Source organism: Oreochromis niloticus, linkage group LG22, assembly GCF_001858045.2.
Source record: "Oreochromis niloticus isolate F11D_XX linkage group LG22, O_niloticus_UMD_NMBU, whole genome shotgun sequence".
In the NCBI taxonomy this organism is placed as follows: domain Eukaryota; kingdom Metazoa; phylum Chordata; class Actinopteri; order Cichliformes; family Cichlidae; genus Oreochromis; species Oreochromis niloticus.
The window spans coordinates 23,891,279-23,917,156 of NC_031985.2; the positions used below are offsets into that span (position 1 = coordinate 23,891,279).

General features: G+C 41.3%; 1 protein-coding gene across 1 annotated transcript; it reads left to right on the forward strand.

The window, feature by feature from the left end:
• The first annotated feature begins 236 nt into the window (after window positions 1–236).
• snx13 (sorting nexin 13) lies at window positions 237–25,336 on the forward strand. Its single transcript, XM_005462014.3, has 25 exons — window positions 237–431; window positions 10,435–10,547; window positions 10,673–10,775; window positions 10,908–10,997; window positions 14,567–14,688; window positions 14,799–14,917; window positions 15,054–15,158; window positions 15,251–15,339; window positions 15,576–15,659; window positions 15,767–15,905; window positions 16,051–16,139; window positions 16,280–16,379; window positions 17,625–17,818; window positions 18,016–18,120; window positions 18,212–18,382; window positions 18,472–18,541; window positions 19,037–19,179; window positions 19,505–19,612; window positions 19,709–19,819; window positions 20,039–20,200; window positions 20,301–20,372; window positions 20,649–20,794; window positions 20,900–20,968; window positions 21,052–21,164; window positions 22,689–25,336. Exons 1-25 carry the CDS (start codon window positions 408–410, stop codon window positions 22,922–22,924), a joined length of 2,877 nt encoding a protein of 958 aa, XP_005462071.1. The 5' UTR covers window positions 237–407; the 3' UTR covers window positions 22,925–25,336.
• The last annotated feature ends 542 nt before the right edge of the window (window positions 25,337–25,878 follow it).

Here is a 25,878-nt window from a genome sequence, read left to right on the forward strand (position 1 = left end):
GAGCATACCTCCCAAACAGGTTGATCAACAAGTGATTGTTATTTTTGTTACTGCATACAATAAATAGCCTAATATTAACCTAGGTGTATCTACACCTTGCAAAGGCACCATTTAGTTCATCACGTGTTTTGATTACAACAGGGGTGTAACTCATAAAGCGAGGGTATAAAGTCTACTGTTATTAACTTTCACTGTGCTCGTCTGAGACTGAGAGCGAGCAATCAGCTGACAGAAACAAGAAACAGAAAAGGGATTTAGAGACCTAAGAAACATGAAAGGCTTAAGGAGCTCTCTCTTATGTGTTGCTGTGTATTAAAGAATGGGTAGTCCGATGTGTGCTCTCTGCTCTCGTGGACCTGCAGGCACCTGTTTTGTCTTCTTTCACCCTTACCTGCTGTGTGACTCAGATGTGGCTGTCACTTCGGAGAAAGGTACTGTGACCTAGAACAACACATAGATCTCTGTTGCATCCATCTTTTTTATTCACTCTGAGATCCTTTGTCTCTGCCTCTTTGTACCACCTCCTCCAATGTCCATTGCCAGGCAATGTAAGGTAGAGCACAGGTTAATGAAGGTCGCATTCGGGCAATGAATTATGCATTGGTACCATGCTTGCAGGTAGCCACTGCCAAACACGTGATCCAACTGCACACTGATCTTTCTTTGTTATCATGTATTTGATGAGGTTGACTGTCAGGGAGAGGCATATTATTAAACCATAAATGTATTAGGCTTCACATACTGCAGTAAAAATTCTTCTATTTATTACAGCACTGGAGAATCAAACTAAAACTACTAAATACAACTGAGTGAAAGAAAGTCTGTCATGTTAGCATTTAATTATTGATGTTTCTTTAAAATAGTAGCTATTTTGACATGAAATATTATGTAAAACACTTGTTGCAAATGACATTAAGGAAGGTTTGGTTGTTTCAGGTGCAAAGCCTTAATTAACATTATTAGTGGCACCTCTGTTTACCTACCATTTTCATGCAGTGAAAGAGGTCTGTTTATGTAGGTGGAGCCATTTTTAACTGCTTTGTGTTTTACTGGGTGGTGCAAGCTATGACCTCTGTACAGAATCTTTTGCAGTAAATGAACTAATACAGTGCCAAGAAACAGCATTTGCCAGCTTCCTGATGTTTTCCTGTTTTTTGCACATTTTTCATACTAACATTTTTCACATTATCAAACAAATCTTTACACTGATAAAAATCAGTCTTAGTAAACAAAACAAAATGCAGTTTTTTAATCAAGATTCAATTTATAAAGGGAAAGCTATCCAAGCCTATGACAAAAAGTAATTGTTAAATCATGAACTGACTGTGATTAACTAGATTTTCTGGAAAGCTAAGTTCAGTTTAACTAGCCACATCCAGGCTTGATTACTGCCAGACCTGTTTGGTCAAGAAATCACTTAAATAGAGCAAGTCAAAGTAAAGTAGGCTAAAAGATTTAAAAATACAGCACTTACTGCTGCAATCTTAAGAAGCAGCTGAGAAACAAATTCATTGACGTCTCTCAGTCTAGAAAGGTTTACAAAGCCATTTCTAAATCTTTGAGAATCCAGTGAACCACGATGAGAGCCATTATTTAAAAAATGCTGAAAACTTGGAACAGTAGTGAACCTTCCCAGGAGTGGTCAACCTACCAAAATTACCCCAAGAGTGCATTGATGACTCATCCAGGTCACAAAGAACCCAGAACAGCATCTAAAGAGTTTATGATTCAACAATAAGAAAGAGCGTGGGGAAAAAATGGCAACCATGGGAGAGATCCAAAGAGAAAACCACTGCTGACCAAACAGAAGTCAAAGGCTTGCCACACATTTAGCAAAAATCATCTTCACGACTTTTGGGAAAATATTCTGTGGCATTACAAGAAAAAGACCTTTTTGGAAGGTTTAGATCTGGTTACATCTGGTGTAAAACTAACACCGCATTTCATAATAAGAACATCATAAAACAGTCAACAGTCAATCATGGGGGTGGTAGTGGGATGGTCTGTTGATGCTTTAGGCTTCAACGACTTGCTGTAATTGTATTTACTGGAAACTGTTAATGCTGTTGTTAACTTGATGGTTTATTCTTTTCTCTATTTCATGAGGCCTGATGCGAGATAACAAGAGATAAAAAAAAAAAATATTGGCTGAAAATGACTTACAGTTCGGTTACAGTCTGTGACTATATCAGAAATTTGTGAACTAATAATTTATTTAGGTCAGCCAATCGGGATTATCGCTGCATTTGGCGTCATCGTCTTCCAGCCAATGGCGTGACGACGTCTAGAAACGGGGCACCCACGACGTAAACCTTGCAAACATGGCGACGCTCCGAAGACAGTACGGAGATTGGAAATACGACCGATTTTAACCAAGAAAATCACCTCCTCTTCGCATGTTACAATGTGGTGGGGTTAGCCAGAGCCGCCGCAACTCACAGCCTTTTAGACGATGTTTGCAGAGGTAAGTTATCTCCCGTGAAAAAGACTCGCGTGTGTTGGTACAGTAGTTTGTGGCTGACATAGCTAGTTAGCTTGGAGTAGCTAGCGCCTAGCCCCACAGGTAAACACGGGAGCCGGGAGAGAGGACGGTTCGCTGCCGCTGTGTTTTCACAAAGCATGTCAGCTATAAGTGGCAGTCAGCGCGGGATTACACCGTTAACGCTAAGTTAATACGACAGGCTTAGGATATCCGCACTGTCAACACTGCGCTGGAATTAGCTCGACACAGGCAATGTCGGTAGTCTGCGTTTATATTATGAGTGAAGACCCTCACAAGCGAATTTCTACATTACAACGAACACAGGTGAGCTGGGCGTTAGCTTGGCTGACGGCTAGAGAGGCTAACGTTAGGGAAAGTTACATTTTTGTGTCGGAGCAGTTGCGGTCCACTGCTTATCAGTCTGCATTGGATGCAAACATTTATGTCGGTAATAAACGTGTTGCGCGGTGACACCTAGATGCAGACAGTGTGAATGGTGTGGGAAATAAATTTTCAGGCATTAACTGATTGACTGATGTTAAGTTGAGCTGTAGTGGATAAGCTTGTCAGTCAGACCAGCTCCTTCCCTTCTTTCAGACACATCTAAACGGCCTAACGCAGGCTTGTCTTGAAATATTAATAAAGGCCATTGTTGTTGATCAGTGGTTGCAGAGATTTTTTTTACATCTCACGGGATGCCCCCCAGTTTAGCGACCTGAAAGGACAGCCAACAGAACAGACTGCCCACCTCATCTGAGCTGCAGGTGAGGTTGGCAATCACGTGTTACACTTAGTTGGCTTAGTTGCTATTTGGAAATGTTAGTCTCTGGTAACCTTAGTAAGAAATCAATGAAGGATATCGCTTTGTTTTATGTAGTCCTTTGTAGTTTAGTTGCTTCTGTGAGTGAGTGGCCTGTCTGCACAACTTGATCAATTCACCTCTGTATGTTGAGTTTGATGGGAGTGCATGTGTGCTCGTCCACAGTCACACAGCGTTATCTCTGTGCTTTTTACCACTTGCTAAACCTCGTTAAGCTCCCTTAATCAAAGCTTGGTAGATATTAAGTCCAGCATGCTGTCACATCAGGCCTGCTAGTGTACCTCCCTTTCCTTTACGTGCTGTACAAGTTGTTGCCCTGCCAAACAGGCTCACAGCTCTCATGAATTAAGCTGTGTTCAGACCTGTTTTTTCATCCAGATATATGTACAGTGTGTCTAGGTCATGCTGAGACAAGATGCAGCTCACATGATTCATCAGATTTGGAGTTGTTAACAGTCATGATTACTGCAGTGCCTCGAAAAGGCTTCACTTCCCATTGGTTGTGTGTTCCAGTTTCAGCTCTAGTTGGGTTACTGCCGACCTGATGATCTCTACTAGCTTAGTATATAATGAGTATAAATACCCAGTTATTGCTTTCCTGGAGCTACTTCTCACTGGAAGGTGAAAAGTAGCAGCTGGGGACATTGTTTGTGACAGAGGAGGGGTGTGGCTCACTTTACCCTCCCCAGGGTAATAAAGGTATCAAACCACAGCTCAGGGGAACTAGACAAAACAAGCTGGACCATTTGCTCATTCAGTTTTCAGGGTCATTAGTATGCTGTTATTAATTTGTAATAAAGTTCAAATCCTGGAGACCCTGGTATTACTTTCATTTGAGTAATCTGATTTGGCTTTAAGTGAACTACAACATTTCTTGTCCTCTCTGGAAATTAATATCATTACTACTTCTGCCTTTGTGATCCTAAGGTTAATATAGCAGCTCTTTGCATTTCAGTGGTCCTGGTGGATTAGGCCAGCATGATCAGTCAGACCCACTTACTTTCTCTCTCTCTCAGGCTTGATCTCCCACAGGAGAGCTTTAATGGGCTGAGTTAACCTTTCACCTAATGACTACACTGCCTAGGGTTTGCAGCTAAGCACTTGAGGACTTACATTGATCACAAAAATAGAAATATCCACCCTTGAGTAGTTCTTCATGCGTGCGTGTACGTCCATGGTTTTGTTATTAGTTTGTGCCAGGAAAGTTAAGGGAAAAATATTCTCAGACACACTGATAAGAGGCTACATGTGCATATCTGAATGTGCCTGGAGTCAAGGGCATCCAGAGCGTTCCTCAAAAACGCCGCCTCTGTGTGTTTCACTTCTTTTTAAACATCTAGATTGTGTTCTGCTTCTTTGTAAATAAATTTGTCAGAAATATTAAAGCACAAATATATGGATTCATTTCAAAATATATAATTGGTTATATTAAAGTTGAGAAAATAAAAATATGTCTTTGTTTGAAGCCTAGTAAAGTCCACAGTGATATTTTGTATTTGATTGTTGGCCAGCATTCACACAGGTAATGATTTTTATCAGTGACCGTCCTTTCAGGATGATGAAGCAGATTTTAACAGATGTTTTTTTTAACATGTCCTCGGAAATTCTCTTTTAAGCCATGTTGTAACATCCTGCCACTGTTTAACAATTTGAAATGCATGAGAGCGGTGCTTCAGTGCCCATCTGCATCTATGATCTCGCCCAGTGCCTTAAATACTGTCACTTCTGTGTTAATGAGTGTCTGTTTAGTGTGTATTACATAAGGAATTGCCTAGATATTCAGATGTGAGGATCCCTGATGGGCTTGGGTGTTAATCACTGGAACAGATGGTTCATGTTTTAAGCCCTGTGTAAGCTGTAATGACTCAAGAGTGTCAGTTATCATCTCTTCTACAGAGCCAAGCCTCCACATTCTCATCACACAGTCCTACTGATAGCGTGCACATTCACTGCTGCTCACTAGCACCACTGACGTCAAACATATACTTGCATTACCCTTTTGAACTACAGTCTCTTTCTCAGGAGTCACAGAATTTTAAAGGGTGTAATCGATCAGACTGCATATGCTTAAGTAGATCTAAAAACACTCTTTCTCATACGTATACTCATTACTTACCTTCTATGTTTTTAAGTAATTAAAAATATGTTTAAGATGATTAATAAAATGATTTGCCTAACTAACTGCTGGATGCTACAGTAAGCACAGCATAGCTTGTGATTTGCTCTGGTGAGTACAGTTACATATGTCACTGTTTTGGTCCTAATTTAGTATAGACAAAGCGGAACACATTACACCCTTCACCAGTTGGAGGGAAAACACAAATATATATTATACATATCTAGAAGCTGAAATGCAAATAAAATGCTTCTAGCTGGCTTCAGCCACGTCTGATGTTGGCTCCGTGTTGACAAGCTGCTGTAGTTTAGTGAAGCCACTTGATAGGGAGGCACCTTCACCAAATACAAAGTCAGTGGAAAGTTAGTTGGCCCTCCACTGTGGGCTAAATTTAGTTGCACTCTGCCTTTATTCAGATGTTTGTCACAATCATTAGCTTTGCTAACTTTGGACCCAGATCTTATTTAGAGAAAATTTTTAACAAAATCCATAAGTTGCTACTTCACTGTCACACTGTTAGCGTGTGTGATAGTGTTGTATTATAATTGTTCTTTACTACCATCAGGCTGAACATGTAGTTTATGATAGTAAATATGACTCTGTTGGTTTGGTAAAAAGTTTTCGAACACTCCTGAAAATGTACCTGCGTGGTTCCCTGTGATGTAAGTGTGGGAGGAAGTTGAACAACAGTTCAGACTGTTCCTTTGTTTGCATGGCAGTTTAATTTGGATCTCCTTTAAATGATAAAAGCATTCTGGCTGATATGGTATAGTTCCCTTGGTTGTGTTAGATATCAGGACATGTGGATCTGTTTTAGATGGTCACATTTTATGGCAACCTTTCTGAAAAGCATTCCTCTGTGTTGCTACACTCCTAGTTAAATTGTAATAATGGTTCTCTCTACTGGCCAGCCCTATTTCTCCTCCCAACCCTGCAATCAGTGACTTTGTTCTCGTCCTTTATGACTTAAGGAAGAGGGTTAGTCTAGCCAGTTTGGACACATTCTGCAGCCTGGACTTCAGCTTATTCTTATAAGTTTGAGACATTTTATGATAGTCAATGTTCGCAGTAGTTTGATTTCTTTACATCCATATAGATCAAAATTGTGCTTTTTATAGTGGAGGCAAGAAATTGAGGAAAAGGTTGGAAATTGTCCTTCCTGTGTTTGTGTAGTCAGTTAAGGTGTTTCCAGAATAAGAAAAACTGCAATGTCTTATGCAACTGAGATAGTGAAATTCTGTCACCCTTATACAAAACAGGGTGAAACATAGGGTAGAGAACTGCATGTACTCAACAGGGTTATTACACTGCATATAAATGTCCTCTAATACTTCCTGCCTCTCCCATAACCACATTTGTAAACAAAGTGACAGGCAGGTATGCAGCATTTATTCCAAGGCACTCTCAGAGATGCTGCTGTTCTGTTAATGTGACCCATATGTCTTGGTCTGCACACTGTCAGGGCCTGTCTAGTTGACTCTGATGAGTAAGCAACGTCAGGGTCAGAAGGTCCTCAGTGACAGCCATCAGCCTCAGGTTTTAATTTATCCTATTTACTGTGAAACTAGCCTCAGCTGATGTGGTGAGGAGGGACGTCACAAGTTCACCTCAAGTCAGATTTACTTATGTAACACTGTTCGTGCGCATATGCAGTCCAAAGTGCTTCAGAGTAAGACTTTTAAAAACGTTTTGCTTTAAGATCTGAACCAGTGCTAGTGAAGTTATTGATTCAAATTTCCTGTTATCAGCTTTTTCAAACCTGATCCAACTGAGAGGCTGTGTTTGTTCTAGTTTTATCTGCTCCAGTTCTGGACCAGGACAAACAGTTATGGCCAGTTTTAATACAGACGTTCATGCTGACAAGGTCAAGTCAGCAAGCACACCCATCTGAACAATAGCAACCAATATTAGACTACCTAGTTTCAGAATCTATAAATTCAAAGATATTGTATGAAGTAAGTGGGCAGTGCATACTAAAATTAACATATTTCACATTTTTTTTTTTACATGAAAAACATTTATAAAAATATTTATTGGGCTCTGTAGTAGACAAAAAAGAGAGTTGTACATTGTACTCCTCACTGAGCATTCCTGCGTCTAGGAACTTTGTTTTGAATGAAAAGAAGCTTCACAGTTGCCTTTTAACCTACCATGACCCAGATGTTAGGATACCTGTCCCTTTCTTCTTCTTCTTCAGGCCTGTCCCTGTGGGGTCACCACAGCAGATAATCTGCTTCCATCTCACCCTATCCCCAGAATCCTTTTCTGTCACACCAAACCTTTGCATGTCCTCCTTTACTGCATCCAGGAATATTTTTCTTTTCCTCCTGCCTGGCAGCTCTGTATAAAATGTTCAACTTTGCCACCTGCAGTTCGGTCTCCTGTCTTTTTTTTCAGTGCAGCCATCTCCAAGCCGTACATCATAGCAGGTTTCACTAATAGCTTATAAACCTTCCCTTTAATTCTTGCTGCTAACCTTCTGTCATTCATACCTGTGACTGAAACCAGTCTATGGTCAATTTGCTTCATAGTCCAATTGTCCTGTTGTCCGATGTGGCATTGCTGATGTCATAAAATTCACTGGATCTTTCCTTTTTCTTTTTAATTTATTTTTTTATTAATAATTTTTTTTTAAATTAGAGTTCTGCCATACAAACAAAAATTTCAGGCTGAAGTTTGAAATATCCTCCTGTTTCCTCTAATTACCTCCTCAGTACACCATGCAATAACGTGTGTGCACTTACCTGTGTGCTCTGGGGCTGCATGTGCGACATCAGACTATAGCGAGACAGATTAAATTTATTATGAATGGCATCGAGTAATGCATCAGTGAGGAAAAAATACCTCTCTATTGCCAATAGCTCTGACTATTGTTGGTCCTTAATGTCATAAACTGTCAACAGATCACAGCAGCTCCTCCACAGTAGCTTGAAGCTTGATTTATAGTCTTGAACTCCTCCACAGAGCCAATATTGCAGTGGGCAATTTAGCGTTTCTCTTGTGTGTGCTGGTGTTTGTGTATTCTTCTGCTATCACAAATGTCACAAACTTAATAAATATTGTTCGGTTTGTTTTGTTGTTGTTGTTTTGTTTTTAACTGACATGCATAAAACCGGTGAAAGCAGAGCTAATTAAGTTAATAAACAGATTGGTGCCTCACGGTCTTCATGGGGGTGGCTGCAGCTCAGATGGTAGAGCAGGTCCTCTGCTAATCGGAAGGTTGGTGTTTATGCAGCCTGCATCTGTTTGCATGGCACAATATGCTTGGGCAAGATAGTAACCCCAAGTTGCTCTCCAATGTGTCTGTCAGAGATTGAATGTGCGTGAATGAAAGCACTTACATAAAAAGACCATAGAAAAAAGTGATTGTGTGAATTGGTAAATGAGTCAAGTAGTAAAGCGCTATGATGAGTAGAAAAGTGCTATAAGAACCAGTCCATTTACTGTAGATATAGCATATTTTTACTCCTAAATTATAATGGTAACAAAATGTGTGTAACTGGATATTATTGAAAGACCTAACATAGCTTTCGTATGTGTACTTTTCACACCAGGCTACCGTGTAGAGTGTACATTGAGGCCAGTACTGTAAATTGAGGTTCATTCATTCAAACATGTTCACTCCTCTTTTATCATAATTTATCTAGATCACTGATTCTGTTCATAGTTGTTATGATTTAGGGCTTCCACTTGGGTGGTCTCAGAATCTCGTCTCTGCTTTTCACAGATGATGTGATTCTGTTGGCTTTATTAGGTAGTGGCATCCAGCTCGCACTGGAGCGATTCACAGCCAAGTGTGAAGCACCGGGAATGAGAATCAGCACCTCCAATTCTGAGGCCCTGGGGCAGACCTAGAACACACTGGAGAGATTATGTCTTTCGGGTGGCCCCCGAGCACTTTGGTGTTCCCCCAGATAAACTGGAGGAGGTCTAGGCTTCTGTGCTTGGACTGTTGCCCCCAGAACCCGGCCTCGGATGAACTGAAGAAGATGGATGGTTGGATAGCTAAGTTATCTTTTAGCGTTAAGCAAGAAAACTGTGCATTTGCATGTCTGTGGAGCCACAGATTACTCTTCGTTACTCTTTTCATTTGTCCATATGCCTTAATAATATTTGGCACGAATTAGTCTAGCTCTGTATATATACACAGTAAACTGACTGGCCCCTGTTTATGGATGTGACGCTGTTGGCAGCTAGTCTAATGTGTGTCATCCGACTGGTGGCAGTCAACTGTAACAGAGAGAACAATGTCTCAGTGTCCACAGGAAGCTCTGTGTGCTCCTCTCTGGCTCCGTCACAGGATTTGCTTATCTAAGGAACTCTAGCATGAATGTAAGGCAGCCGAAGATCATCACTACTGATCATGATGCCTGTCTGATGGCTTCACAGTGAGAACATTTCTGAAGACTTTTTTTTCCTTTTACATTTAAGGATCCTTGTATAAGCAGCTGTAACTCATAACAACACATTCACAGTATTAAAGCCATTTTCTAAGGTGCGCCCGGTTTAATATGTGCAGCAGACCCCTCCTGAGGTTTCTGGAGCACAATGTTCAGTCCATACTTGCTATCACGACCTCTAGCATACACTTAGGGGACATATCTTATCAGTATAGCTTATGTTTTTTTTTTGTTTTTTTTTTTTAAAACCTGCATTTGTACCTTTTTGATATGATAAGGCTAAAAAAAAAGGAGATACTCAAGTAACTACAGGCCAAAGTTGGAGCTGGAAAAGGGTCGAAACGAGCTCTGTTTCCTGTACTGACAACAACAGGAACACCATAGGATGTGATTGTACAGGATTATATACACACACACACACACACACACAGTTTCTGTCTGATACTCTTTTATGTAATGTCTTCCTGCACAGACATCTCCCTCCCCTCTGCTCCGTGGAGGACCATTGATGGTCATTATATGCGTTTATAGAATATTATCATGAGTCTAGCTGAACTATGGGATGAATTGATTTGTGTATTGAGCATGTGGGGTTTTTTTGTCTTGTGTGTTTCAGGCCAGTCTGTCCATCTGGGGATGGGGGGGTCTTGGAGTTGTGCTGTTCCTCGTCACTTTTGGACCCTTTGCCATATTCTACCTGGCCTTTTATATCTTCTGCTTCATTGGAGGGTGAGCAGCGAGACCTTTGAAGCCAATCTAACCTCTTTACGCAAGCCTCACAGTTAACCACAACACATCAGGAGCTTGGCTCATAAGTTTTTCGCTGATTTCTAAATTACACTTCTGTTTTTCAGGGGCTTTGCGGTCACTTTGCTTTATGGAAAGATTAACTCGGAGAAACACCTGGAAAAGTGCGAGCACTCGTACTTACCACCCACACAAATTGGTATACTGAAGGTAAAATACACGCACTTCGACGTCGCCTGCACAAACAGATGACCCGGCCTGCCAGATGTCATGGCGATCACTAAAGTTTTCTCTGATTACTTTACTCCTGTCTCACTGTGGGTTATGTTTTGTCTCTTTCAGACGTTGGATGAGATGAAGCTGGAGATGAAGCCTATAAAAATTGACAGAAGACTCACAGGCTCTAGTTTCATAGATGAACCACTACAGCAGGTGTGTGTTTATGTGCCTGTCTTTGTGATAGGTCTTGTGATTCCCTGTACATGTGACACCTGTTTCATAGGTAGGGAAGCATAGATTACCAGTTTTATTGTATGAGATACAACACATGGCCAAAGATCTGTGTCAATACTAATTGTATTCATTTCTTTATAAGCACACCTTGCCCCTTTCATCACGTCACTACCCCAACAAGTGCATGTTTACATTTGATAAGATGATTAACTAATAATTTGCAAGAAATTGGTTGAGTTTTGATTAGTATTATTTTGTAAATTCAAAATTGTATATTACTTTTAATGCCTTGATAGCGCTGCCTTTAAAGGTGCTGGGTCTAACTTCAGAAAATGACACTCACGGCCATTAAAGCCTCTTTTCCGCTAGCATCTACTCAACCCTGCGGACTTTGCTCTACTCAGTTTTGGTTATTTTCTATTAAATTTGAGTACCACCTCAATGTGGGTGGAGTTGTTACAGCAAGGTGGCCCGAACATCCTGTGATGTCATTTGATAATTACACAAAAACGGAATACATGAAGAAGATGTTATACGTGCTGCTCGGTGTATGGCTTTTTGTCAAACTTGCTAAAATTAGAGAGCCAAGGAGGCGGCATGCATGTCCATATTCCTCAGTGCCAGGTTTGCAAAAATGGCAGGTTTGATTCTTGTGAAGGAGTCATGATTCATGCAGTGACGCCACTCCATTCAGTCTGTTGACATCATATTTTTGGCTCAGCTCATTACATTAATGTCTCCAGCCCACTAAAAAGAAGGGTCTATTATTATCTGAGTGAGGCTAAGTCTCAAAAATCATTATAAGAAATTACATACAAATTAGTCCAAAGGCAGTTACAGGAAACTGAAAGAATTGATGTAGAAGACTTCTTTTTTTACTTGTGTAACATTCAGACATTTACAATAAAAAGTTGTAGCTAATGTGGGTTTAAGAGAGGTTTAATCACTGTCCACTTCACCCAGCTAAGAGTGGGTAGTGCATAATGTGTGATAATGGGACAGCAGCTACAGGGAGAAGCTTAGAGAAGGTCCCTGCCTGACAAATGCTAATACTCCAGACTTTTTGGATTCTGGCTCCTATAAATCTGTGTCTGACCCATCAGCTCAGCTGGCCCAGGTCAGTGACTTAATGGCATCAAGCCAGGGAGAAGTACTGGCTGTCAAACACTGCATGACCCAGTAACGTCTGCATTTCAGGTGTTTTATTCTGTGCCGATTGATAACCTTGGAGCTCTGTGTCTTTCTTGTGATTGTTTTGTCAGAGCAAAGTTCATTTTTCCAACTTGCCAAAAGCAGGAAAATGTGACATGATTCAATTATAAAATGACTTAATTAAATTATTTTGTGTACCAGTGTCGTGCTCTGTAATAGAAACCATGTTGCTGGTACATGCTTGCAGAGGCATTCTTCACATTAAGCAGAATGAAGCTCAGATCTCCTCCTGTGTTGTTAAATGTTTATTTTCTGGCACAGCTTGCAATGTTTTGTCTTTTTTTTCCCCCTGTCAGTTTTTGTATAAAAATCCTTACATCTGTCACACAGCGACTATTTCACAGTGAGATTCTTTTTATTGTTTTAATAGGCAACTAGTCTGACTTCATTGGAAACTCTCTGTATGATTACACCAAAGCTCTTTGTGTAAGTTGTCCTTTGTAAACTGTGGACATTGCAGACTGTGACATGTGAGACATGTGATGCAACAGTGTTTGTACTGCTTTTTTTTTTTTTTTTTAACTCATCTTGACACATTTGCAAGTTGATCGTCTAACTGATGGTTCCTATGCAAACATTGCAGAATAGAAAGAAGGGCTTTGTGGCTTGTGTTTATTTGTCAGTTTTTCTTTCCATACCGCTCTGTGGTTACCACACTTGCAGCAGAAAACTTTTTAGCACGTCCTCAGCAAAGCGACGTGGCCGGCAGAGTTAAGTGCAGACACAGCAGTTAGTGGCGGTCAGATGACGCTAACGGCTCTAGCATGGCATCTCTCCTCTCCCCTCGCCTGTTCCTAGGAATTCTCATCTTTTCAGTTCCATGTGAATCTTGAGATCTTGCACAGAGAAACGTAAAGTCGCACAATGCTGCATCTTGCGTCCTGAAATAAATGTGTGGTCATTTTTTTCTGGTACATTGTCTGGGCATTTTTTTCCCTCTCATATGTGTTCACATAAGCACTTTTTTCATTAGTCACAGCTCCCTCTCATCCTGTATTGCACTGATTCATATTGTAGCTTGAGCTAAAGGGACTTCCACACCCTTTCATTTTAAAACCTGTGACTTTTTACGTGGTTTATACTTGGCATCCACACGATTCCAGTCAGAAACATTGCTGGTGCAGTTTTAGTTAGAAAAGTCCTGGTTTGTGTTTTATTGCAGAATTGGTGCCTTTTTTTCTTTTTTTTTTGTAAATGATTTCACAGACAATCGTGACATCAAGGAATTTTAGTGTTTGATCTTATCAGTCAGGATAAGGTCTGGACTTTCTCTGACTTTCTGTCCTGTTGCATGACCCAGTTTGAGACGGGCTTAAGTGGCTTAGTTGGTGGACAGATGACACATTTAACTAGAATACCTTGGCATGCAGAGGAATTAATGGTCAACTTAGTGGTTGCAAAACGAGTCCAAATCATCACCCCTCCACCACTGTGCTGACAGATGGTTTGAAGTGTTTGTGCTGATTTGCTGTATTTGGTTTTCGGGGCCAAATGTCTCCACTCTGGTCTGGGCTGTTCAAAGCACATTGTTCCAGAAGTCTTGTGGTTTGTTCAGATGCAACTTTGCAAACCTAAGCTGTGCTGCCTCACATGGCACTTGATTAGCAGCACCTGGGTGCTACTGACCCTCAATAGCTATGAAAGCAGTAAAGTTGTACTTAGCTTTTGGCAGTTGTGAAAACTACCTTTTGCACATGACTGCTTGTTCCCTTTACTGTAGCAATATATCCGGTTATTCACATTGCAATCGCTCCCAATCTCTTTTATACCACCATAGCCCTGTTTTATACCAACTGAGGGGGTAATGTGGTCTGTTTGAGTTCAAGTGGCATAGATATTGTCATCAAAGGGTGAATACAAACCACTTTATCTGTATCTATGTACCCCCTATCAGTGCATCCTTAAGAGAGTATAATCCCGAGCCCTATACTTACAGTAACACTTTCATCTCATTGTTGATTCAAACAAAGAAGTCTTCAGTCTTCCATTAATGTTGTTTCTCTGTAATGTTTTCCACAAACAGCCAGCCCTCTGCTTCCTGTTCACTCAGCTCCTGTGTAATTGAGCTGTCATGTGATTTCTGCTTACCAGTACTTTATCAGTGGAGATTATTTCAGAAAATGTGATTAAAATGGTCACCTTGGCATTTTGACTTTTAATCATTGTTCTTATCTACTTCCATGTTTGTTCTATGAAACAGAGGGCAGCAAAAATATTAGGTTATCAAGGTTTGTGTTGACAATTCAGATCCCTCTCTCTAGTTCTCACTTCACTCAGTTTGAATTGTCTTTACAGAATTTTGACTAACTCCTCACTTTTTCCTTATGTCTCTTTAGGTGATCCAGTTTGCACTGAGAGACTACATCCAATACTGGTACTACACCCTGAGCGAAGATGAGTCCTTCTTACTAGAGATCAGACAGACGCTGCAAAATGCCCTTGTCCAGTTCTCCACACGGTACAACACACACACACACACACACACACACACACACACACACATTTTCTGTCTATTATATTTAGCAAACAATCAAGCAATCTATATTTTGTGTATATTTGTATGCAAAGGTCCAAAGAGGTGGACTGGCAGCCTTACTTCACCACTCGCCTGGTGGACGACTTTGCCACACATTTACGCGTTTTCAGAAAAGCCCAGGATCGCCTCGGTGACAGAGAGGACAAACTAAGTACGCACATACATCACACTCCCTGCAGTTATTAACGTGTTTCTCATGTCTCGAGAGCTGATTTTTTTTTAATGAACCCAGAGTGATCATTTCTAAAAATAGTGATGACTCCAATTAAATAGTGATTTCTGAACAGGGGACATAACAGACGATCTGATGGAGTCTTTCTTTGAGGCTGAGGTGGAGATGGAAAGGAAGATTTGTCGAGATGTTGTGTGCACCTCACACAAAGATGAAGAAGGTAAACACACCTCTGTTTCTGGCCTTACATTTCACAGTTATGAGCAACTTTTTTGTTCTAGCTTGTAACCCTGTTCTGTATCTCTGTGTCAGGGTTTCTTCGGGACTTGTGTGAATTGCTTCTGTACCTGTTACTACCTCCTGGAGATTTCCACAATAAGAATATGAGATACTTCCTAAGGGTGAGTGCATGAAAAGAAACTAGTGTGAGGTGCAAATAAGAGATAAAAAAAAATAAAATGCATATGTATGCCATTAACCAGTGTTTGTGTATGCATCACAAAAAAGCCACATGCAAATTGGTGCCATGTTGGTTGCCAGGCCGCCACGGCATCCCCCTGAATGTGCTGTGCGGTGACATGTTTGTAGTGTAAATTACAGCGAGCATGCCTGGAAATACACTGTGGTGTGTTTTTAGGAGGTGCTGGCGCGTGGTGTGCTGCTTCCTTTGATCAACCAGCTGAGTGACCCAGACTACATCAACCAGTTTGTCATATGGATGGTGAGGTTTAACACCCCTCCAAACTGGCCAAGAAACAGTTTAATTTAAGGGTTGGGAGACAAAATATGATTTGGTGTTTGTAGCTGTATGTCCTGTTTTCTGTGTAGATCCGGGATAACAGCTGTAACTATGAAGCCTTCATGAACATCCTGAAGTTAACAGATAAGCCTGCTGAGCTGGAGGCCGTTAAAGACAAGGTGCTGGAGGAGCTGCAGTTTCTCCGCTCCCTGGACACTGCTGGAGATGGTGGGCACTCGCTTTTTTCTTTCCGTTTGCATCAGACAAATGCTCAAAATTTATTGTTTTCATTCAGTAACTACAGAATGTTTATTGAAACAGCACACTGTTTTCCTTTTCTGCCCTGATGGCTTTTTGTTTCTCTGTCCTTCAGACATTAATGTGATCAAGAACCAGATCAACAGTCTTCTGTTTGTGAAGAAGGTGTGTGAGACCAGGATCCAGAGACTGCAGTCTGGCAAGGTGAGAAACTGCAGGGGAGTAAACATGCATCGCACAGCCTTGTCTGCACAGCTGTCAGCTGGTTTTGCTCAAAGTCCGCGTTGGTTATGTTAATGCGTTGCTCTCTTCTTCTTTGCTTATTCGGTTCCTGTGTTGTGTAGGAGGTGGATGCCTTTAAGCTGGCAGCCAACTTTGGAAAGCTGTGTGTCATCCCACTGGATCACATCCTCGTCCACAACATAGCCCTGCAGTTCTTCATGGGTAAGTGCATCAACACCTCAAGTATCACATAGACGCCAAAGGTCACTGTAGTTATAACTCTGAACTTTTCTGTTAATCATATTTTTTTAAAGCCCTAACACATGAATGTGTATGACTCAGCCTCTGTTTTTTTTAGACATGCTCTTTTGCTGTCGCTTATGTCGGTGTGAGAGTCTTTTAAAGGTTGGAGAATTCCCATCAGCCTAAACATAATGACTAAAACAATACAATACAATACAACCTTATTTATAGAGCACATTTAAAAACCAACGGTATACCAAAGTGATTCACATAAAAGACAGAAAATAAAACATAAATATTATAAGACCATAACAAAGTACCAAATATGCTAACAGGTCAATATCACTAACACACAAGAATAGCATTAAATGCATATCAAATAAAAACATGTTAAAAGCACAAAGCCATAAAAGATATGTATAAATGGAAAATAGAGTAAGTGTAGGAATCAGATACAGGCAGTAACGAGCAGGAAAGGCAAGGTTAAATAAATAGGTTTTTAACCGTGATTTAAATGATTGGATAGAATCGGATTCGCGGATAGCAATAGGAAGGTTATTCCACAAATCAGGTGCAGCCAAGGCAAACGCATGGTCACCTCTAGACTTCAGCCGAGATCTTGGTTGCACCAAGAAACAAAAACAAAAGCATGCTAACGTTTACGCTGCCTAAAATGTTTTAATTTGTGACACAGCATAGGAAAAGTCAGATTGAAAATCCCAGCTGTGCACAAAAACAGCCAAGCAATGACCCAATTTTGAACAGTTGGACTCTCCAATATTTCCAATATCATAACTCCACTGTCTCCAAATATCTCTTAGAACTGTCTGACAATTGATCAGTGTCTGATCCATAAACTGTCAATAAATCACTTGCTTTTTTTGCCCCAAATGCTCAATCAGCAAACACTCAGCTGTGAGTAATCTAGAAATTTTGAAGGAAAGATAAAGTTAAAAAAAGTTAACATTTTGCACTATAGCTTGGTTTTCAAATGCCGTGTAACATTTTTGTACTTAGATCAAAACTGTAAACAAGTAGAAGTTTGATTTAATAACTTGATCATTAGAAACGAGGCCGTCAGAGACCAGAGGAGTATAAAATTTACTGGCCCTGATTGCTGTGTATATATGTGTAGCCAGAGTCTTAATCGTAAGCAGACACCTGTGAGTACGCCATTGCATCATATGATTTAGGAGACTAAATGTTGTCTGTCTGTTGACCCAGACTTCATGCAGGCAGCGGGGGCCCAGGCTGAGCTGTTCTTCTGGCTCACAGTGGAGGGATACAGGGTGACGGCGCAGCAGCAGCTGGAGGCCATGCAGAGCTGGCAGAAGGACGGCAAGAAGCAGCCTAGTGCCACTAAAGGGCTGCTGAAGGCAGCTGCACTGGGTGTCTATGAACAATACCTCTCTGACAAGGTAGCTGAAAATGTCATGCATCCACAGCCTCCTCAGATATTTTAAGCCAGACTCATTTCAGCTATATTTTACACAGTGTCTGAACTTCTCTTTTAGAAACAGGGACGTTTATTTATAGATAAATTTAAAGAGCTGTCTTTCATCTCTGTCGTTACAAATGTGAAAAGTTAACGTCTTGGCTCTGTCTGCTCTAACAGGCGTCCCCCAGGGTGCAGGTGGACGAGGCATCACTAACAAGGCTTGGGGAGAAGCTACGGAAAGACGACCCCACACCAGAGATATTTGATGAAATCCAGAGAAAGGTACCCCCCCCACCTTCTTTTTCTTTTCTTTTTTTTTTTTTCCTGCTTACGCTGCAGTCTAACAAATACTACTACTTGTACTTTACAACAGGTGTATGACATGATGCTACGCGATGAGCGGTATTACCCGTCCTTCAAGCAGAGCCCTCTCTATGTCCGCATGCTTGCAGAGCTGGACATGTTGAAAGAGCCAAGCTACCGAGGGTCTGATGATGGTGATGGAGAGTCCTTTAATGGTTCTCCAACAGGAAGCATAAACCTAGTGAGTCCTTTTTATTTAGTGTTTATGTGTTACCTGTCTGTGCTGTTTATTATTACTAGTTTATGATGATTTGTTTCCTGTGATTTCAGTCTTTGGATGACTTGCCCAATTCCTGCCATGATGAATCTATGCACCTTCATGCCTTCATCTCTGACACAGGTACGCCGAGCGAGTGGTTTAGTTTTGTATTCTTCTAACATGTTGAATTGTGTGTGTGATTTTTCTTTTGGATATTGGGTATCTGTTACTTCCTTTTAGTCCTTCCCTGCATGTTTTCTATCAGCATTTCACCTCTAAGCTCGTTTCATCTGCACGTGCCTGCTGTCTCGTGCCACACTGTTCCAGTATTCTTTATTTCTATCACTCCATTACCTTCACTATTTTTCTGTTTTTCCTTTTTCCCTCCTCCCTCCCTCCCTCACCTTTCCTGCCATTCTGTTACACTTTTCCTCCCTTTTATCCCATTCATACACACTTTTTCCCCTCTGCTTGCTCTTTTACTGCCCTATATTACACCTGCAACACTTCCCTTTTGTCCACTTCCTGTCTTTCTGCTGCTCTTTTCAACCCATCCCATTTTCCAATTCCCTTTTTTGGATGTATTACTGGATCGGGTAGCTGATGCTTGTCTCCCCGGCTTCTGGGGTGCTGCAGGGGTGTGCAATGACCATGGTAAGACCTACGCACTGTACGCCATCACTGTGTTTAGACGTAGCCAAGATGGCAGTGAGGAAACCTGGAAGACCTACCGCCGCTACTCAGACTTCCATGACTTCCATATGAGAATCACTGAACAGGTGTGTGTGGGACTTAACTCTATTACACAACTTTTACACGATTTAAAGTTAAAGACAAAGGCCGGCGGTGCCTGGTGGCTGACGTGACCGTATCGCCATATTGATGGCACAAGAGAAAAAAATGTTGGAAGCAAGTTTGTGAGCCCAAACGTCAGGCTCACTGGAATTACTTATAGATACATTGACCTCATTATTTATATCATAGAAACTTTGGCCTGGCATCCAACATTGTTACAATAAATGTAAACATGACAGAAAATAAGGGAAAGTCATCAGCTGCATTTCCTTCTTCTGAATCTCAGTTTGTAATCTTGCTCTGCTTTAGTTTGAGAACCTGGCATCAATCCTCAAGCTGCCAGGAAAGAAGACCTTCAATAACATGGACAGAGACTTCTTGGAGAAGAGAAAAAAAGACCTCAATGCTTACCTACAGGTAATGTTGTTATGTGATAGTTTATATATGTTATTCTTTTTTTATTGTCATGCATTTTCCCTTCCATTAATAGTTCTTGGTGCACATTTGTTGCAGTTGCTGCTGAACCCAGAGATGGTGAAGGCCTGCCCAACTCTGATCCCTTACGTGTATGACTTCCTAGAAAACAAGGCCTATAGCAAGGGCAAAGGAGAGTTTGCACGGAAGGTATTTCCTTTTCTCAAATGCAAATACCTGTTTAACTGTTGGGCAGTGTTTTTTGTTTTTGTTCTTTATTTTAATTACCACATATATTATATGTAGATATTATTTTAGACTTTTAGTATGTTGGAGAATGATTGCTTACTGATCAGCTGTTTATTCACCATGTGACTGGCATTTTGTCTATCAAGTACATTTTCTGCTTTTGTTTTATTCCCCCATCAGATAGACACATTTGTGAACCCTCTGCGGAGCTCCATGAGAAACGTGTCCAATGCAGTAAAAGCATTCCCAGACAGTTTAGCAGAGGGAGTGAACAAAGTCTCTGACAACATGGGCCGCATGTCAGAAAAACTGGGTCAGGACATCAAACAATCCATACTGAAGGTAGAACCGTTTAATACTGCAAGTATTTTGAATTAACGTTGTGAAGCACGGGCTTCGCTTGATTCTCTGTAGTCGTTAATCTAACCTCTGATTTTCTCAGGTGCCTCCACTCCTCCCCAAGTCTGAAATCGACCCTGAGCACTGTCGAGTCTCCGCTCAGCTTGACGACAATGTGAGCAAAGTCCTTCCAAAGTTTTCTTGAAATGCATCTGAGTACAAACTTCGGCTCATCAGTTAAATGTGATAAGAAACTGCTTAAAAAGCTTCCATTAAAATGAGGATTTAAAACGCTTTTATACTTCTGCCATTATCTTTGCTGTTAGGAATAACCCTGTAGATTTTAATTCAGCATTCTTTGCGTTGGCATGTCTCTGAAAAAGTCTCTGATGTGAGTCAGTGTGCTGCTGTTTCATTTCTTTAACTGTGCTTTAAATTAAACTGCTTCCAGGTGGATGATAATATCCCACTCCGGGTAATGCTGCTGCTGATGGACGAGGTGTTTGATCTCAAAGAGAAGAACCAGTGGCTGCGCAGGAATATTAAGAACCTTCTGCAGCAGCTCATCAGGGCCACTTATGGAGACACAATCAACAGGTGAGTGGCACATTAAAAAAGACTGACATACAGTTAAAGCTGGGAAAATGTTGTCACATCTACAAATAGTAGTTTGAAATGTTTAAAGTTTGCTTCTTTCTGTAGGAAAATCGTGGATCATGTGGACTCCCTGACGTCACCAGAGCAGGTGGCAGATTACGTCAAGAGGTTCAGGTAACTCATCGCCTTTTGTTTTAAAGACCTCTGATTAGTCAGAGGAGTATTGTATAACTTTTAGTTGCTCCACCTCCGAACAGGGATTCCTACTGGCCCAATGGTATCCTAGCTGAGACTCCGCCCCGCCGGGACAAGAGCATCCGCATGAGGACACGAGTAGCTGCCAAAACCAGCCTTCTGGGAATCATGCCAGGTGAAAACACATACACACTCACACTTTATAAAGCTAGCACCTAGCCAGAAATAGAGACAGCCACATCTACTTACTCATTATCTTTGAAGCATTCATACTTAAAATGAAAAGCAGTTCTCAGTTCACTTTTTTCCCTTAATTTACATTTCATACCTGCTCGTCCCACTGAATATGAAAGTAAAAGCTGTGAGGAGGGAGGAGTCAGAGACGTCTTTCTGGGTGTCACCAACAGCTTTTTAATAAAGGGGTTTCTCAGTCTCATCTTCTGTGTACTACCACTCCGAACTATGACAAACAATTTGAGATGTAAGATGATATCTTGTTTGTGTGAAGAAACGATTGAAGTACAGCACAGTAGTATTCGAGTTTAGGAGTGTGAGAATCTGGAGTAAGTTAGTGAGAACCACCCAGAGACTGAGCTCTGTGTGATTTGTCCAAGTCTGCTTTTAAGAAATGACTGAAATTAACTCATTGCCCCCTCTTGTGTCCAAAGGTGGTATAAATGCTGTTTAACCATGAGTTGTTCAATAAGCTGATTATGAGTCAGTGCACTAGAATGAGGCAGAGAAAGCATATCGTTAGCTTCATAGCATAAGTGCCTAAGTCATTGTCTGGTCAAAGTGACTTAGGCAATTATGCTATGAAGCTAACGATATTGGAAAACTGAAAGGGTGACATTAAACTAGATGATTTGCCACTTACACCTCTGATAAAGCACACAGCTAGGAATATGAAGGTAGCCAAGCCCTAATGAGGTGCGCATGATCTGATATCATCGTGTTGGTGTTGTTCCCAGATCATCATACTAAATGTTGTTCCAGGATCAACATTGCAAGTGACCAATCAGAATGTTGTGACGTCATACTTTTGCGACTTCGGGGAAAAACGGCCGTAAAACAAAAAACTGTACTTAAGCTGCGAGAAACCGCCTCTGTCCGCCGATCAATGGACCCTGACCCTAATCCTTTAATAAACAGTAAGCAGAACTGATATTGTCCTTGCAACATTGGAGTTTCATAAATGCACGAATGGCTTGGTGCGCAAAAGAATAACGTCACAACATTCTGATTGGTCACTTGCAATGTTGAACCTGGAACAACATTTTCATGATGATCTGGGAACAACACCAACACGACGATATCGGATCATCCAATGAGGTGCAGTGAGGACATCTGTATGACTCATGCTCACTTTTCTTTAGTGCCATCTCTTTACTTTGTTTCTGCTGTCGGACTAAAAATTCCAGTTGCAATATTATTCCGAACCAAAGGAAAGGTGGAATTATTTGCAGTGCTGTAAACTCATAGAAAAAAAATCAATTACATTCAGTTTTAATTAAAATTAAAATTAAAGATGCTAAAGCGTTAGAGAGAACAATAAAAAACAACAGTCAGAAAACTCCCCCTGAGCAAGCATTTGGTGACAGTGGGAAGGAAAAACACAATTTTAACAGGAAGGAACTTCTGACAGAACCAAATTTGTTCACACTGCGATATCTATCTCCCCCTCCCCCTTCTTCCGCAGATGAGCTGAAGCACATCATCGGAGCCGATACCACAAGGAAGGGCATCCTCCGCGTCTTTGACATGTTTCAGTACCAACCCATGAACCGTCGCCTAGTCTACGTTTTCCTGGAGGGCTTCCTGGAGACGATGTTCCCTCAGTACAAATTCCCCGAGCTCTTTGTCAAGCTGCACTCCCGTTCACCACGCATCCACAGATACAACCAGAAACTGAAATCCACCTCCCTCAAGAGGTGACAGGAGAGGACCGAGGCAGCAGGACAAGGGCCGATAAGATACACAGAGACTTGAGAGCTGAGGGTGTGAGTGGCAGCAGTGGGGTTTGATATGACTGTTGTTGAGGGGTGTGTGTGTGTGTGTGTGTGTGTGTGTGTGAGAGAGAGAGAGAGAGAGAGACAGAGAGAATTCTGCCCTTCCTCTTCCCTCACACATTGCTGAAGGTGAAATCGCTCCATTTTATCCGGCTGATAATTTCTGTCAAGACAGAAACGAAGGACGTGTACACACTCCCCCACACTCGTACACACGCGCAAACACAAATCTCATAATTTGCACCAAGACTGAACTTGGCTGTGTTTTCTTTTTAGTTCCCCTGCTCCATTTGAGACTTTTTTTTTTAGTTGTGTTGAGCGTCATTCTGGGCCAGCTGATGCTGCTTTTTCATGGTCCAGAGAGCCCGACCACAGATATCGTGTTGTTTTTAAACTGCAGGACTCAATAGCATTAGACCCACACCTTGCCTTACCTTCCTGCTTCTATCTGTTGGCCAGTGCGGTCCTCCTCCACGTCAGCAAAGTGGCCGCACAGCTGTAATCAAACCCACCCTCATGCTGTAGACATCTAAGCTGCAAAAATCACTTGCAAACTGTGTTTTCGCAACCAAAAAACGTCGATAGCACTGGGTTTAAGAGCCGCTGTTTTTAAAATGTGACAAATATGGATTGAAAGGAGTTTTTTTTTCCTTTCTTTTTTTTCCTTTCTCGGCCTCAGTGTTTGTCTTGAATTTCTTCCACCCTTTTTCTCTCTCTCTCTCCCAGGTCTTAGATCACCTGTACTTCCCTCGGTCATCCAATCAAAGAACCATTTTTAATGCTACTCTCATATCCTGCAGCAACCAAAGCTCATGCTGTTCGTATGTGTGTGTACTGTTCTGACATTGGGGAAACATTACTGTGTTTCATATCACGTAAAGAAAAAGAATGCAACGTTGACCTTTAATGACCTGTAAGGTGAGGCTGTGACGACACACTGAGGTGTGTTGTTGTCAGGCACGGCGCGCTGACTATTCAAGAATGTACTCTCTGGTCTGTTCTGTATCTGGCTCGAGCAGAAGTGTGTGTGTGTGTGTGTGTGTGTGTGCGCGCGTGTGTGTGTGTGTGTTTAGCACAAAGATGCAACCCTCTTCTGTCAGAAACTGTGCCAGTGTGAGCTAGGGGAACCAGCCTTAAGTCTATATACAGTGTACACTGACCAAGAGATGTACGCTAGAGGTAGCTCTCCTTCACACGACTGAACATAACAAGGAAATCAGGATAGAGATATGGAGATGTGTCCCTAACCACCTTTGGTCGGAGGAAAAACGACTTGGATTTGGTGCAATATTTTTTGTTTTCTTTAAGGCATGTGCATTTTTGAATCATTGTATTACTGAAAATTGTTTTAATAGTAGAAAAACCGAGAGCGCTTTTCCCAGAGATGTCCTCATACCCCCGACAACTTAACATTCCGTTGTTATAAAAGTACAATGTTTAATTTTACAGACTTGTTTTATAAGTCTGACTTTTCTTTTTTAGATTTATTTTTTTTCTTTTCGGTGTGCAGGGGGTTATTTTCCCATTTATCCCCAGCCAACTCTTGCAGAAATAATCAGAGATGATTATTGGACTGTGGTGGGGGGGACAGCTACTTCAGAGGTGGCCTTGAACAACTGCTCTTTCTTTCATGCATTCAAGCCTGTGAAGTGTGAAAAGAGGTTTGTTATTATGAACTGACCGCTGAAAAGGCTCCCCCCAACTCACCCCCCTTCAACACCCAAAAATTGGGTGAGACAGGTTCACAGAAGAGCTGTCTTGTGACCACTAGAATCACTACTAATAAGCACTTACTGTAGCAAGTGTGGGAGTCCCACTCCCCCATTGACTAAACGGCGCCCCATTCTGCTGCAGTCATTGGACGGAAACTTCCTCGTCTGCTGTGATTTGCTTGCACCGAGCTGCCCCGATGGACTCTGGTTGAGCAGGACAACATGGATTGGACTGGACTGGAGCCTCTCTTACTAGGAGGTGAATAATGTGTCCCTTATGATGGCAAAGGCGGTATCACCTTTAACTTTCTGCACACCTCTCCATACAGGAAGGCTCATGTTTTTTTTTAACCCCAGTATATATGAATATGATAATGAAAATTGTGCATATCTGTGTACAGTATGTGTTAATAGTGTGCCTAAATGTACTGTCAACTCTATTTTCATATTTTTCTTTAACCTAAAAAAAAAGAAAACATCAGAACGTCATGATCATTTTAAGCGACTGAAAAATGACTTTAGGGTGTTTTGGTTTATTTTGGCATCATGCTTATCAAAATTTTCCTTGTGAGCATTGTGCTCAGAACAGTATAACACTAATAAAAAGGTAACTCAGACTAACTGAACCACAGTGTGCATGTTGTGTAAGTATTTTAATTTTTTGTAAAGACTCCATTCAATTGGATACGGTATGTAACTGCTATTTTTTTTTTCACACAGCTGAAGGTTTTCCTAACAGCTTCTGGAAGATCAGTCACATGAGGCAAACTTATTGGTGCTCAGGAAATTGGAAAGTCCTCTAACAGGTGTGAAGAGCTTCTGTGTGATAAGTGCAGTCCTGACACTTTTGGGCACCGTTTCTTTATCAGTAACACAGATGGCTGCCACATGCAGTATGGAAAAACAAAGTAAACAAGCACAGGAGCAGCAACTGACGAGACAGAAGTTAAAGTTAGAATAAGGGTCATGTGCTTTATTAAACACGGAGTTAATTCCGTAATCTTTTTAATAATCACCACGTCGACTCTGTACGGTGAACGCCTAAAAGGTTTTCCAAATCTGCCAGTCCCTGAAATTGTCAAAGGAGTTTGCAAAGAAAAGCGTCTGGACTTCTTTGAGTTGCTTGAAGACGTTTCACCTCTCATCCGAGAAGCTTCTTCAGTTCTAA